Source organism: Lipotes vexillifer, unplaced genomic scaffold, assembly GCF_000442215.2.
Source record: "Lipotes vexillifer unplaced genomic scaffold, Lipotes_vexillifer_v1.1 scaffold500, whole genome shotgun sequence".
In the NCBI taxonomy this organism is placed as follows: domain Eukaryota; kingdom Metazoa; phylum Chordata; class Mammalia; order Artiodactyla; family Lipotidae; genus Lipotes; species Lipotes vexillifer.
The window spans coordinates 823,407-838,376 of record NW_006778765.1 but is presented as its reverse complement, the minus strand read 5'-3'; the positions used below and the strand labels follow the sequence as shown (position 1 = coordinate 838,376).

General features: G+C 54.3%; 2 protein-coding genes across 2 annotated transcripts in view; both read right to left on the bottom strand.

The window, feature by feature from the left end:
• Positions 1 to 1,292: 1,292 nt before the first annotated feature.
• MANF (mesencephalic astrocyte derived neurotrophic factor) lies at positions 1,293 to 5,414 on the bottom strand. Its single transcript, XM_007451823.1, is given in 6 exon segments — positions 1,293 to 1,719; positions 3,159 to 3,300; positions 4,294 to 4,421; positions 5,193 to 5,287; positions 5,289 to 5,375; positions 5,377 to 5,414. Coding segments are annotated over 6 exon segments (675 nt in total). The 3' UTR covers positions 1,293 to 1,534.
• Positions 5,415 to 8,918: 3,504 nt separating this feature from the next.
• Positions 8,919 to 14,970, bottom strand: part of DOCK3 (dedicator of cytokinesis 3) — a 391,142-nt gene continuing 385,090 nt past the window's right edge. Inside the window, exons 52-54 of the mRNA XM_007451883.1 lie at positions 14,877 to 14,964; positions 10,266 to 10,348; positions 8,919 to 9,428 (exon numbers count right to left, since the gene is read on the bottom strand). Coding sequence (XP_007451945.1) covers positions 8,919 to 9,428; positions 10,266 to 10,348; positions 14,877 to 14,964 — 681 coding nt within the window. The remainder of the gene's footprint in view (positions 9,429 to 10,265; positions 10,349 to 14,876; positions 14,965 to 14,970) is intronic.

Genomic DNA, 14,970 nt, shown 5'->3' with positions numbered 1-14,970 from the left:
CGGACCACTGCTCTTTCCTCCTCCCATGGCCAGAACGCTGTGGGAAGAGCTCCTGCAACAGCGAAGGCAGGTGCAAGAGGAAAGTCTTAGAAGAAACACCTGTTAACATTCCACGCCTTTCACAGATAATCTTGGGGATCAGCTCTAGGGTAGTAGTAGTTGGGCTGTCTTCCCTGCTCACTATGGCCTGGAGGGCACAAAGGCCACAGGAACAGAGACCTAGGGTGCTAGGCTGAAACAGCTCCATCTTCTAAGACTTCTGGCTCCAGCCATGGATTGTCTCAGCACCGTTCAGGGGGGCTCAGGATATTTTGTGCTTGTCAGATCTTTTTTTTTTGCTTGTCAGATCTTAACAGCCCATCTAATTCCTCCAAACAGGAAACACTTGGCCTAAGAGACGACCTCACTTTCCTCTCAGACATGGTGCTGTAGAGGTGAAAAATGTGGGCCTGGGCCTGCTTGCTCCTGCCAGGCATTAGTGGACCCCACAGCAAGCTGAGAGGGCCCTTTACGTAGGTAAACTGAATTTAGGAACTGTACAATGATGTGACCCAAAGTCAGAGCAATTCCTGGGAAAGCACTGCTTCTTAGTCCTTCCCTTCAGGTGGTCTCTGCGGGCATGAGGAGCAGAGGTGTCTCCACTGAGTCACAGTTCATGCTGATAACTGGGTTTCCCAAGCACCAACCCCAGAGAGAGCAACTAAAAAACCAGACTCCAGGGACATGCTCTTGGGACCTCAACTGTTAGGCTTATCTTGGGTAAACAAAGGCAAAAGGCAGCCTCTCATTGGCTCTTTGTACAAACCAACTCCTGCCAGTCTTGCAAATTCCCAATTAGGCACCAGAGACTTAGGACTGACACTAGACCACAAACTCAGATGAGCAAGTACATGGCCAGATCTGGACACTGACTGGTGGAGGTAGCCAGGCCATCAGCATCTTTAGAAATGTGACAGTACTGAACATATGCAGTTATTGAAGTCATCGTCACAGAAAAGTGCACTAAACCTCAGTCCTGCTCACAGCCAAGCCCCATGTCAGCCCCTCTCATGTGGGTAAGATAGTCCCTGTGGGCTGGGGGTATCAAGCCCAACATTCTCCTTGAGAGACCCTCCGGTCCTGCACAACCCCACGTGCCTCAGTCCCCCTGGCATCTCCAGCACTGACTGGTGGTTGAGGGACAAATGTGAATACCTGAAAACTCTTTATAAACTGGAAAGCATAAACTGGTGAAATCTTCATTATGGGAAAAACCCAATTTCAGTATTCACTTTAATTCTTCAAGGACAGCTAGAAATTTTCTTCCTTTAATAAAAAAATCCCAGACATACTTTGAAGTCCTAGAGTAAATCGGCAACAGAACAAAGTGAATGCCCCCCAAGGGGGCGCTGTGGACCCAGCATCACCAGGAAAGCTCCAGGCTTCAAGCCTGACTTTGTCAGGAGCCTGCCTAAAAAATAAATTACAAAAAGGCTGTTTGGGACAGACACAGATGAAGTGTTTTTCCCCTCAGGTGCAGCAGGCATCGGGTAGACTACAAATCAGTCCGTGAACTGGCTGCCTTGGGAGCGTATTTAGGCATCAGTTCATTAATCTTCCGGATGTAGTCAGACTTTTCTGCACAGCCTTTGCACGTCTCTCCCCAGTCGTCCAGGATCTTCTTTAGCTCTTTAACTCGAAGCTTCTTCAGGTCTACTGTGCTCAGGTCGATCTGCTTGTCTGGAGAGAGCAGGGAGAATAAACAGCTAGGTGGGAGAACAGCAGACCCCAGTAGTCCCGCACATCCAAACCATCCCTTAAAACAAGCAGCCCTACTGATCGCAGGGAGACACATGCAAGTGTGTCAGTGCCCACAGCCCCCAAGAGAGAGAACTAGCCCAGGCCCCTTCACCAGGAAGGTGGGTCTCATGCTGGCAACGTCCACCACAGACATGCAGGTGTCACCAGGGACAGGGATGGAGGCCATGTGGTCCTTACAGGAGGAACCTTATAGGAGGAATGTGGCTCCCACTCCAAGTGCCTCTTAAACAGTCACAGTGCAGCTGACACCACTGTAGAATAAGAGCTCCAGGGTGACAGAGCAGATAGATCCCCTAGCCTCAACTGCCCAACACAGACCCTGGTCGGGCCCTTGAGTTAGAAGCTTACTCTTCCACGACCACTTGTGCCCAGAGAGACCCTGAGTCATCAGGACTGAACCAGGATCACTCTCAGAAGACCAGTTATCCTTGACACAAGTGGGCGAACACAGCCCTTGGACACTCAATTCACAATAAAATATGTTGGTGCTGTTTAAATTTTACAGAAGAGGACAATGATTCCTGGCCCTGACTCTTTCTGAAGACCTGAACTGTTTTTCCCACCAGAGACTTATTCAGCAAAAGAGATGCTGTGCGCCCATAATCTTGGGCCTTCTTGTTGGGACACAGCCATTCTTTTTAAAATAATAAAGATCGCTGGACCTTCAGAGCTTGCAGTCAGGACAAGCCTGTTTTTTTTTTTTTTTGCGGTACGCGGGCCTCTCACTGTTGTGGCCTCTCCCGCTGCGGAGCACAGGCTCCAGACATGCAGGCTCAGCGGCCATGGCTCACGGGCCCAGCAGCTCCGCGGCATGTGGAATCTTCCCGGGCCGGGGCACGAACCCCTGTCCCCTGCATCGGCAGGCGGACTCTCAACCACTGCGCCACCAGGGAAGCCCAGGACAAGCCTTTTAAAGGCAAGTCAGACTACATCCCTTCTCTGACCGAAAACCAACCTTCTCATCTTCCCTCAGACTAAAAGCCAAATCTTCACCAACTTGCAAGGCCCTCTGTGACCTGCCCACCCATCTGTCATGCCACTGGCTGCTTTTGCACTGCCTGTTTCCTCTGCCTGAAATGCTCTTCCATTAGTTATGCCCTTGGCTAATCCCCCACCTCCTTCAAAGTTTGCTGAAATGTCACCTCCTTGATGAGGCCTATTCTGACCTCCACCCACCATGATGCAAGGTGAGTCTGTGCACTGCCCCCCGCCCCCACCATTTACCACCACCAACCATGCTGTAAAACTCACTCGTGAAGGCTCTAGTTTATCACGTGCCTTCCCCAGCTAGAAAGTAAACTTCATTAATGCCTGAGCAAGGAGGGGGTTCAGTGTCAGTTAAATAGGGCCACACTCACCGTATTTTAGCTCACAGATCTGGCTGTCCTTCTTCTTGAGCTTCTCACAGATCTTCTCCACAGGGATGTGGTGGGCCAGGGGCTTCGACACCTCGTTGATGATCTTGGTGGCTGCATCATCTGTGGCCCCAATGTAGTAGCACTGCAGCAAGAAAGGACAATGGCCTTCAGGAGGTGCCACTTGAGAGCTGTCTCCTCCAAAGCATATTGACATCTGAAAACATCTTCTTTCTCTGCCAGGGCCTCATTTTCCCATGCCCCGCCTGTACTGGCAGTCAGATTCAGTCAGTGTAAACCCCAGGCTCTTAACACACGCTTGGTCCCAGAGCTGACAGCCACCAGATGAATTTAAAAGTCACCACGGTTCAAACCTTTAAACAGAAAGACAGACAAACCAGAGACTGCCAGAGAAGTTAAAGCTACAAAAGCCATCGTTTCATTAGGGCTCTTGTCCTCAATTCAGCCTTGGCCTACCCTGGGCACACTTTGTAATCTTCTACTGCCCTCACACATGCCAAGATTACTCTGGCCTCTGGGCATTCACACTGGCTATTCCCTCTGTCTGGGATGCTCTTCCCCTTTCACAGAAAAATTCTTTTTTTTTTTTTTTTTTTTTGCGGTACGCGGGCCTCTCACTGTTGTGGCCTCTCCCGTTGTGGAGCACAGGCTCCAGACACGCAGGCTCAGCGGCCGTGGCTCACGGGCCCAGCCGCTCCGTGGCATGTGGGATCTTCCCGGACCGGGGCACGAACCCGTGTCCCCTGCATCGGACTCTCAACCACTGCGCCACCAGGGAAACCCTCAGAAGAATTCTTGACTACTGTCTAAATCAGCACCCACTCATTCCATCCTGGTCCATTTTCTGCATGACACCCATCCCACTGCATCATTTGCCTGTCATTGCTCTCCCCTGGTATTTCCAGTGCCCAGCACACAGTAGGTGCTTAATCAGTACTAAGAGGGTAACATCACAACTGCAGAATACAGAAAGCCCTTCAGTCCCACATTAGTTAACTGACAGAACACCTGGCCTCCTGAATAGACAAGTGGGCAGGGCCTTTTACTGGGAGGCCTGTGAAGCAGAGGGTTAAACACTGGCCAGGGCCAGCTTGGGGAGGGTCAGACAGCTACTCACCAACCGATTCTCTTTGCCTCTTGCTTCACGGCAGAACTTTATAAGTTCTTTTTCAATAGAGGCTGGTGAGAATGTGACATCTCTGTCTTTGAGGTCCTGGTAAAATCTTCCCAGATAAGAAGTACAAACTGGAAAAGAGAGGGAAGGGAGATGCTCAGCAATCACCAAGTTGCACCGCAATTCGCCAGGAGGGAACTCCGTCAGCAATTTTAATAGGAGACACGGAGAAAGGTGAGTTTTTCCATCACCGATTTTCTCAGGTGCCCACAGGTAGACAGAACCGCGCTCCGGGTTGCTGGGCCCCCTGGTTCACCCAGGGCATACGGGGAACGAGCATCACCCAATGACCCACAAACGGCTCCTCCCTGCTTTTTCCATAAAGTTTAAGCCGAGACTGAACACGTGTCCTTGAGATGGACTCACTGTGACCTCATAAATGGACAAACTGGAGGCCGAAGAAAACAGCGATCCAAATGCTGCTCATTTCCAAATACAACACCGAACTCCGAGGTGCGGCTTCGCAACCCCATCAGACATGGCGCGGTGCCCACGGCCGGCCCTCAGGACTCCCCACCCCGGCCAGGGCCGCTGCCGGGAGCCCCCTGGCCGGGAGCCTCTGCCCAGTGATGGGAAAGAGCCAAAACTCCAGCGTTATCTCAATTTCAGGCCAAGTTTTCTGAACGATCTAGTCCCAGCTTCTTCGTCGGACCAATGTTTTGTAGGCCCAGGAAATGTTTCCTAAGAGGCCCGGCGTTGGCCCTTCCTCTGGCGGACCCCGCTGGGGCCGGCCGCCCCCGCCCGTATCAGCCCCTGCCACTGGGCTGCTCAGTGGTTTGGTTAGGTTCGGCAGCGCCGCCGCCAGGCGGGCCACAGCGCACGGACCCCCAACCCCGCAGCACCTTCGCAGTCGCCCGGCCGCAGCGCCCGGCTGCCCGGCAGCACGCTCAGAGCCAGCGCCACCGCCAGCCCGTGCGCGGCCCACATCCTCCTCCACCCGCCGCCGCCGCCACCGCCCGACTACACCGCGCCCGCAGAGCCGCGCTTCCTCCAGGTCCAGGCCGCGCGCCGTGGCTCCCCATTGGTGGGTGCCCTCCGCGCCCTCCCACACACCATGCCCCCATTGGTCCACGTGCCTCGGAGCCCAGACGGGCGGCTCCACGCTGCCCTTCCCCATTGGCTGGTGGCGTCGCCCGCCCTCGGCCCCAGACAGCTGTCGTCCGCTGATTGAACCAGGGCGGCCGGCAGGAAGCGGCCGTGGAGGCGGCGGAAGCGGCTCGGGCCGCCATCTTGGGTAGGTGACCGGCAGTGGCTGAGGCCGAGTGTTGCCGGCTGAAGTCCGGTTAGGTGCTGTACCGCGCGTGCTGAGTTGGCTTGCGTACCCTCTGTTCTGACTGAGCAGGCCCGAAAAACCCACGGACCTCCCCGCCCAGGCCCCGAATCGTGGCGCACGTCAGGGGCTCTGGGGTCAGCCGTAACCCAACAAGGCAGGGACGGCGGGGGGCCGCAGGCGAGGCTCCGAAGAGGTTTTTTTTTCCTTTTACCTTTTTTTAAAGGATCACGTAGGCGGGGGGGAACCAGACTTTGGGGAGCCCCTGCGGAGGCTCTGGCGCCTGCGAGGCCGGCGGGCCACGTCCGAATTGCCTCAGCAGCTCAGGCACCCACCCGCTTGAGCCCCGGGTAGCCGGAGCCCGCCTCGCGCGGGCCGTCAGGGGTACCCGGGCCGGGGTGGACACTCTGGGCTGGAGCGGCTCCCGTAGGAAGGGCTCTCCTCCGGGCTGCCTTCCCAGAGCTCAGAGAGGCACCCGGGCCAGGGTTGGTTGCGTGGCTTTGGGATCAGAAGCATCCCGCCTCAGAGTGGGGAGGTCGGGGGTTCGGAGGCTTGTCCCGCACGCTGGGAAGAGGTGCCCCCCCTTTCTTCACAAGCCTCGGAAGCCTGGCCGAGGTGGCTGGCGCGCCGCCTCCTGCTTCCCACTGAGCGCTCAGGGCCCTTGGCTGCCCTCATTTCCAGTGCAGGGCTTGGCTCCCTGTCTTTGAAGGCAGGACGTGGGAAAGGTTGGCTCTGCGCTCAGGGCAGAAAGGAGATTTCTATGGGCCTAAAAGGGCTTGGAGCCCAGCGGCAAGGGTTGGAGAGGGGCACTTGCGCTGCTCCCAATTCAGTGAATTCAGTGGGTCAGTATCAGGTATTCATCTTTAATTCACATCACAGCAGTCAAAGGAGTGGGGAAAGGGGGGAAATAAGGTGGCAGATATTTACATTTAAAATTCACATTACTTGTTGGATTTAGAACATGCTACCACAATATATACAGTAAAATACCTTTTGGGACACCAGTACAAATTTTTTTTTCTTTAACTTTGCTTTCTGGTACAGGTAAGACCATTTTTAAGTCACTTCTTATTTTAAACATAAATACACAAAAGAAATGGTTAGAAGTTTTCTTATTTTAAATAAGCACAGAATGCCAGAGGTTAAAAACACATTTATATAGGGCTGAATACCAAGTGGACATCACACTCTATACATTTTTTGCTCAAATTCCTGTACAAATACACAGCATTCAAATAGGTATTTACAAATAAGCTTGAAAGAATGAAAATCAGTATTTCACAATCTTTTCAGAGGATTCTCATCTCTTGCTTCCCACTTCCCTTCAGACTGGCTGATTCTCCAGTGAAAGGAATTTGGATTATGTCCTTTTCATCGAATTAGGGAAAATGGAGAGGGAAAACAAACTGGGCTCACCCTGTATAAGGCAAGGCCATAAATGAACCCACGTTCCACTCTCTACCCTCCCATGCCACCAGGTGGAGAAGGTAGATGTTCTTATGTGAGGACTGCCTTGTCCAGGGATTGAGGTTCAGAAGTGCCCTAAAACCTAAATATGCCCTCCTACCTAAGAAATCCAAAGCTAGTCCCCGACTGTCACACTTGTGAACACCAGATGGTCCAGGCCTGCCAGGACTGACCCACTCTGCTTGGAGTCACCCTTGAAGTATCAGAAAGGACCCACAATGGTGATAAAACACTCCCAGACGCCTTGAAGCTAATGCGGCTCCCCATCTTTCCTCATAGGTTACTTGCTGGCATTCCTATTAAACAACCTGGCATTTGTTTACAAGTGAAAAACACCCTAACCGTGGAGGTCAGATGGGCCAGCAGAAGAGGAACTAGGGGAGAACATACCTGCTCAACAAGGAGAAGGCAGCCGTGGGACCATCACAGTTGTGAATGCAAGCAAATAAATGTTTCGTAGACTTTTAAAGTAACTTAGAAGCACCCTGGTAAAATACTATTACCACCCCACCCTATTCCCCCAAATAATAAACCAAGAGGAAAATCGGTGCCCTGACCTGAAAGAGTTTCCTATAAAGACACCACTGCCTTCTGCCCAACAGACGGGAGGCTGGAGAAACTGCCCTCCTGCCCACCCTGAACCCTGAGTGGTGGTCCCCACGGGCCTGGAGCTGAGGCCCTGCACTTGGCTACTGGGAGAGGATAATTCAACCTGTGTGGCTCTCTGCTTCTAAGAGGAGAATCCCTCCCACCCTTTTTACCCAGGAGCTTGCTGAACCTGACCACAAGTCCTCGGGCCTTAGAAGCCTGGCTGGGCAGCCAACCCCACTGCTTGGAGGTAGTGCTGAAAATTCCTGATTCAGGAGCTGATGACAGGTACTCTGGCCACTTCTGAAAGCTTCGAGGATTTCCGGCCCCTGCCACACCCCAGCCTCACTCCTGTATCAGCTTGTTTCTCAACACGTGGCTGCCTGGGCCCTGGGGAGGAAGGTGGTGAGGGTAGTCCCTCAGGTGCTACACCCCCACTCAAGCTCCAGAGGATAGGAGATAACCACTGCAGATCCATGCACCAAGGGGGCTCCTGCAGGGCACGGGGTGTATTAAGAGTGGAGAGGGGCAAAGGGTCAGAAATAAAAACGATGGAGGGAAAAATCCAAGGTAGAGCAGGAGGCAGGGCTGGCTCATGGAAGCCTGGCAGTATGCCCTGGGCATGCAGTTAGGCCAGGTCACATGCCTGAGCTGGCAGGTTGGCCTAGCCAGCCTCTCAGTTGCACACTCCTGGATGGAAGAGGGAGCAGGTGGGCAGACATTTGTGCAAAATGGCTTGTAGCCCCCTTGTCCACCGGTGACGTAGTCAACGTGGTCCTTGCAATCCCTGAATACAACCGTGAGCTCTTCGGTCCACACAGCAAAGGAAGAGGTCCCTAGTGCAATTTCCATTCTGTGCATCCCTTCCCTGGAAGGAGGGCCTGGGCTCCTACCCCGCTGGACCCTGCAAAGCAATCGATTCTGTCTGTGCAAAATCTCCATATAGCTCCACGTGGTCTGGAACTGCAGGAGGAAGAAAGTATCTATCCCACAAAGGAAAAAGGAAAACCCATAGAAATGGAATGTAGAAAATGAAATAAAAAGAGAAGCCACAACCCTTCATGCTGCTGTGGCCTCTGTACATGGCAACACACGAGTTCACGGCAGTAGAATGTAGACTCGGGGTGGTTCTCTCCTGAGTGCCAGGCCTCTCTGGCTCCCTGCGGGGGGACTTGCTTTTCAGACCTGGAGTGGTGGGGCAAGCTGCTCACTGAGGGTGGTGTCCTAGCTGCCTCCCTACCCCTCATTGTTCCCCTCGGCTGTGCTCCCAGGCCATGCGAGCCTGCTCTTCCTTGGTGCTCCCAGGAGGCAGTGAGGCCTTGCGATGCAGGCCCCGAGGCCTCTCGGCCTCCTCGCGCAGCAGCATACCCTCGTCGTGCTCCAGGGCCGGCAGGCGGGGGTGGTAGGGCTTGGGTGGCAGCGCAGGTGGGTCCATGGGGTCCTGAGGGATGACACATCCCGGGGCTGAGTGGCTTCGGCACGGCTGGGCCTTGATGGAGTCCAGAACAGCGGACTCGGAGAGGCTGTAGTGGACGGGGAAGTAGGGTGGCTCAAGATCTTCGTCAGCATTCCAGGCCTGGCTCGGCACGGAGTCCATGGTGTCGGTTCGAGGAGGGGCCTCCAAGGAGTGCCCAAAGTTACTCTCGCTTAGGGAAGACACACCGCTGCTGGCACTGCCAGACAGCGTAGAGTTGCTGCCATCCAGGCCCGACTGGGGGCTTGTGGGGGAGGCTGGGATAGGGTGGAGAGGAGACTGCAAAAGAAAAGGTAAAAATGTTAGAATCCCTCTTTCCAAACAGGCTGTCTGGCCCACCATGGGAAGAGAAGACCAAGAGTCTGCTTATTAATGAACTTTAAAATAATCCTCATCAACAGCATGTTTCTTGTTTCATCATCAGTCACCCCCTAGCTCTTCCCTGCCCCCAACAAGCCAGTGGAGCCCCAGAATCACCTGCATTTCTGTGGCTAAAAAATGGCCCTGTCTTGGCTGCTGGGCAGTTGTGCCCCCTGAAGCCATGTCCCAGGCTGCTGGCTGTGGCTCTGGGGTACAGACAGAAGGGCTGGGTCATCAGGCCAGTTGGCGAGGGTAGAGAGAACCCTAGTGGGCCACGGACCAGATGAGTGCATTCTGCTGCTAAAATCTGTGACAGTCTTTTCCAATTTACAGAAAAGTTAATGAGTTTTTCATAAAGGTCTGGTATCTGATGCTTCTTGCTTTGAGTGGACTCCAGTTTAAAGTGCACCACAGGAACATTCCACCACAGGAATGTTTCTTTACGTCTTGAACTGTGGTGTGTTGATAAGTTGGGTGTTGGCAGGGAACCCCCTGGCTTCTCACTGCTCGTTGCTCACATACTCTGGGTACCACGTGTTGTCGTCTCCAGGACCCTCTGACTTCCCTACCCCCATCACATCTGTTGCAGGACACATTGGTCATCTGCATCCCAAGTGTGGCTCTGACCACCCCCAGCTTCTGCCAGGCTGGGCTCTCAGGGACAGGAGCAGGAGAGGTAGACCTCAGGTGTCTCAGGGGTGATTCTAGCAGCTGAGATGGCTCCTCTCAGCTGGGGCTGTCACCTTAGTGCATTACCTTGCGCAGGGTCCGGGCTGGGAGGGCCGGGGGGGTGTCACCCAGGGGGTGGTGGAAGGCGTCAAAGTGTAGGGAGTAATGACCTGCAAAGGAAACAGAACCAGAGCCTCAGCTGGGCCCTTCTTGCGCTGCACGTCAGCGTATCTTGCAGGGCCAACTGGACAGATGTGAGTCTCCTGCAACCCCTCAGCATTGAAGGCCACAGGAAAACCTCTCTTTTCACTGAAGTTCTCCAAAACACAAGCTGCTGGAGTAAAGATACCCATGCCACACAGGAGGTCAAGAAGGTCGAGTGCATCAGAGCCCATTGAACAACAGACCGCAGACAGTGGCAGCTTTCAGCCTGCTGCTTGGCGACGACAGGCTGGTGAGTATCATGCTTGGCATGGTCAGTTCTGATGTCTTCAGGCTCCACGGTTGGAAAGGCCTCACTGAGCTCACCTGCTGTGCCTGGAAACCTCACTGACCCCAAAGCCCAGCAGGATCCTTCCTGCGGTGGGGATGTTTTTTCCTTGGCTGAGTTGGCTCATCTTCTCAGCCTGGAGGGCTGTTGCCCTTGCCCGTGAGTAGAATCTGAGACTGGGGACTATCTGGGGGACCCGCTGAAGGTCTTCTTACCATGCAGCAGGCTTCGGGGAGGCACTGGGGGGGCCAGGATGCACCCCGTGTGGGCAGACAGGAAGGGCTGGGCCTCGCGGGCTCCGCTATCCAGGCTCCAGCTGCTGGGGGCTGCTGGCACCGCTGAAGGGTGAAAACAGATGGCATGAAGGGAGGTTACTTCTTGAGCCACCCTTTGAGAGAAGTTGTCCTACAGCCTATGGCTTCTGCAGGTGCATACTATGTACTCAGCACACGTGGGAGTGGCACGCCAGCTCCTAAGACACAAAACACTGGCCAAGCAAGGCACTGTGGCCCACAGGGGACCGTGGTCAGGACAGAAGCCACTTAAGAGGATAGCAACAGAGTGAACTGATGTCTGAAGAGTACTCAGGATACGGTAAGCAGAGAGAAAGTGCAGCAAGGAGTGAGCGTCTGCAGCCTCCAGGACTTGCCAGGAGGAGGAGAGAGAACAGAAGAGGTGAGAAGAGGAGAGTCAAACAGGCTGATGGGACTGCAAAGAGAGAGAGAGAGAGAGAGAGAGTGTGAGTGCGCACCTATGGAGAGTCTTAACCAAGGTCAGGATTCAGGGCTCTCCCATAGCCCTGGCCCAATGGGAAAAGCGGGGAGCAGGATGGACGGGCAGCAGAGACTGCCTCTGTCCACAGCTGGTGCACGGCCAGGGAGTGGGTCCTGCCCCCAAGCTGGCCCCACAAAGAGCCTGTGGTAAGTACAAGCTTTGCCCATCCCTGTTGCTTCTGTGCCCACTGGCCGGGCTTGGGAGGCACAGGGGTTTTCTAGGTAAGGACTGGCATTCACTGTGCCTGCTGGAGGAGAGTCTAAAGCCCGTGAGTCATGGCCCAGGTCCAGCAGGGACCACAGCTTCCAGAAAGGAGGGAGGACTGTGGAGCCCATGGGTGCTTTGGGGCATGTAGAGAGACCCAGTTCCTGGCACCCACATGCTATGGATGCAGGGTAGAGTGGGCCCTGGACAAAGGGAAAACACAGGGTGTCCACCTATGGTAAGGAAGAAGTCAAGTGCCAGAATACTGGCCCTTCAGCCACAGCTGGGGTGAGTGACTTTGTAGGTGGGGAGAGGAGAGAAGGAATGGCTGGACCTTGGGGTCCAAGGAGCAGAAGGGGGGCATGTGAATGCTACTGGCCAACTCCTCCTGGAGAACAAATAACATTGACAAGAAATATGCCCTTTCTCTGACAAAGCCAGACAGGCACCAATTCCCTTTTGGGCTCTCCTAGAGAGAGAAGCGGCCTACCCACTGGCTTTGTTCTGAGGCAGTCATAGCTAAAGTGAGCCTGATGAGGCTGGGGTCTGGGTTCTTCCCACTCCAGGTCCTGAGTGGGGAATGCCAGGGCCTAATGGGACCTGAGAGGCTCTGGGAGGGAAGGAGCTAGAGCTTAGCTATTGAGGAGGATGTGGCCAGGAGGGGTTGGACCCTGTGTGGTCCAGGGATAAGGTCATGGGTGATGTCCACCCTAGTCCTCCTCACTGGTCAAGAACTGCTGTGGGCTTGCAGCAGAACACAGGGTAGAACTCAGTGACCTCAACAGCTTCAGCTCTGAGGAGCATGGCTCAGTCTCGTGGGATGGCTGATGGCTGGTGGCAGAAGGGAGGGCGTGGCAGTGACTGGGTAGACAGACACTCAACTGTCCACTGAAGGGAGGAAAGTATTCTGACTCTGGTGAGCACCAGGTGGATTCCACCAGAAGGCCTCCTCAGAGAGCCTGAGCCACCCTAAGAACAGGACAGGCCTATTCCCATGTAGGCTTTCCTCAAGATGCAGCATGAGCTTCCTGGTCCTCAGCACTAAGCCTCCCTCTCCCGAAAAGGAGAAGTTCCATCTCCATAAAAAGCCACCAAACCTAACTGAATAAGAAGCTTGGAGGTGGGTCTGGGCAGCTTCCCCAAAGGGGCTCTGACAGCCCAAGATCTCATGTGCACATCTAGACCCCGGAAGAACTGTGGGACTGCAAAAGTTTACCCACAAGGGCCCAAAGGATCTTGCAGGTAGGCACGCTATGAGGGAAGAAAGCTGGCAAGGCTGCAATGGTGTACAAAAGGTACCTGCCTGAGCCCCTCCGTGTGAACCAGAAATCATCAAGCTCGCCCTGTAGCCTGCTGTTGGTGACCACTGAGACCAGTGAACTTGTGCCATAGAGCACAAGTGCGTTGGGGTTAGTGGAAAATCTAAGATGCACAGACCTATCCTAGGAGAAGAGGGGCAATCCCCACTGTGTCCTGGCCATTTCTCTCTCTCTCTGCTATGGGCCACCACTGGCCTGAGGTCCCCTGTGCACAGTCCACAGCCTCGAGGGCAGGCTTGCTTAGTCTGGGAGTCACTGCCTGGTAAAGAGAGACACATGTAAGTGAGAAGTGGAGTTCTCATGGGACTCAAGATCCCGATGACAAGAGAATGGTGACAAGTATGCACAGTTCCTGCCCTGGAGGATCCAGGTAGAGATTTAGGGAGTTATTACTCTGGCCTATGTGTTCCCCCTAGGCAAATGTCTAGTTTGCTACACACTGAGCACTGGCTTTGTGGCTTAAATGGGCTTGCTCTGGGCTCAGCCTTTGTTCTGAGACAACCCTCTTTCCTTCCCACACCTGGGGGGTGGGCATATCCAGCTTCTTGCTGCAGCTTGGTCTGAAGCCTGAAGCTCTTCTGGGTCCAGTTGGCGTTAAGGTCCTGGTCTGGCCACCAGCACCCAATTGAGCTCTGAGCCCATCTGTGCTCTTGGCTAGATCTGAGATTGCTCCACAACTCAGGTAAAGAGAAGCCACTGTGGATTCTGGCCCTCAAGGCCAAAAGGGCACTCTCTTTTGGGGCACAGGTGCAGGGGTCCAGGTAAGCCGCATGTTTTAGGGATGTGCAACCTTGAGGCTAGGAAGGCATCTTCAGCCAGAATCTCCATGCCCTTTGTGGTTGAGTACCCGGTGCTGATGCCTACCAGGCACTGAGGTCATGGACCGCGTGCGTGGTCTCCTTAAAGAGGACAGAGAGGCATATCCTCCATGATGAGCAAGGGAGGAACAATGACAGTGAGAACAGCAGACAGTACTTGGTGAAGAGGTGCAATGATGATATGACAACAGCTTTGGAGGGACATGTTCTGATGGGACAGCAGGTTGTATTGCTGGGGACTAAGTGTGCCCTGAACTCCAACAGATGGAGGAGAGGGGAGGGGAACCTACAGGGAGCGGGCTGACAGGGGCCGGTTCCGTGTGGCAGGTAGGCTTAGCATAGTCCCCACACAGGTACTGTTCTATGTTAAATGAACTCAGGTCTCCATGTTTGGGCCGGGGTCATATGGTCCAAGTCTGGTTCTTCCTTCAGCTTGCTGGAGCAGAACATAGGGTAAAACTCCACTACCTATAAACAGCCTTTGTTCTAAGTATTGCCTAGTCTCATGGTATAGTTGTTGGACTTGCAATGTGTAAAAAATGGACTCACAGCAGCTGCAGGCCAGAGCGGCTATAGGAGGAACTGAAGTCCCTTGGACAGGACTGTCTCTGGGAAACTCACTTTGCCATGGCCTGTCCTTCCTATTATTCTTGGGTGCATGCTTGGCCACAGGCCTGTTCTGAGCAACAAGGAGAGGTCCCCGTGGGCCCAAGTTGAGAGGGACCAAAGGGGCCACAGGGCCCGCTGAATACTGGGGCTGGTCGGGAGGAGCCCCGGGGAGTGGCTGCCCACCATTTGCATACGGCAGCCCAAGTTTTCATAAAGGTGGGCTCAGGGCAGGTGGCAGCTGGGGCTTCTCAGAGGGTGGGCCCTGGGGAGGGAGAGATACAAACAAACAGGATCCAAACCTTAGCATCAAGCCAGACGTGGGTTAAATAGTGAACACAGGAGCTGGTCAGGACTCTGGACAGACAGACTGGCCTGGGCATTACAGTGTGGCTCAGCCTCGGCCAGCTGGTGCTCAGGGACAAGAGTCAGATGCTCAGGATGGGGATAAACATGGGAGGAGGCCACCTGGGAAAGGGAATTATACCTTTTTCAGCCACAGACAGATTGGGATCACTGCAGGGTTTGCAGGCTCCAACCACTTGCTGGAACAGGGCCCGCTGGAAGTTTGGCAGCTGAGG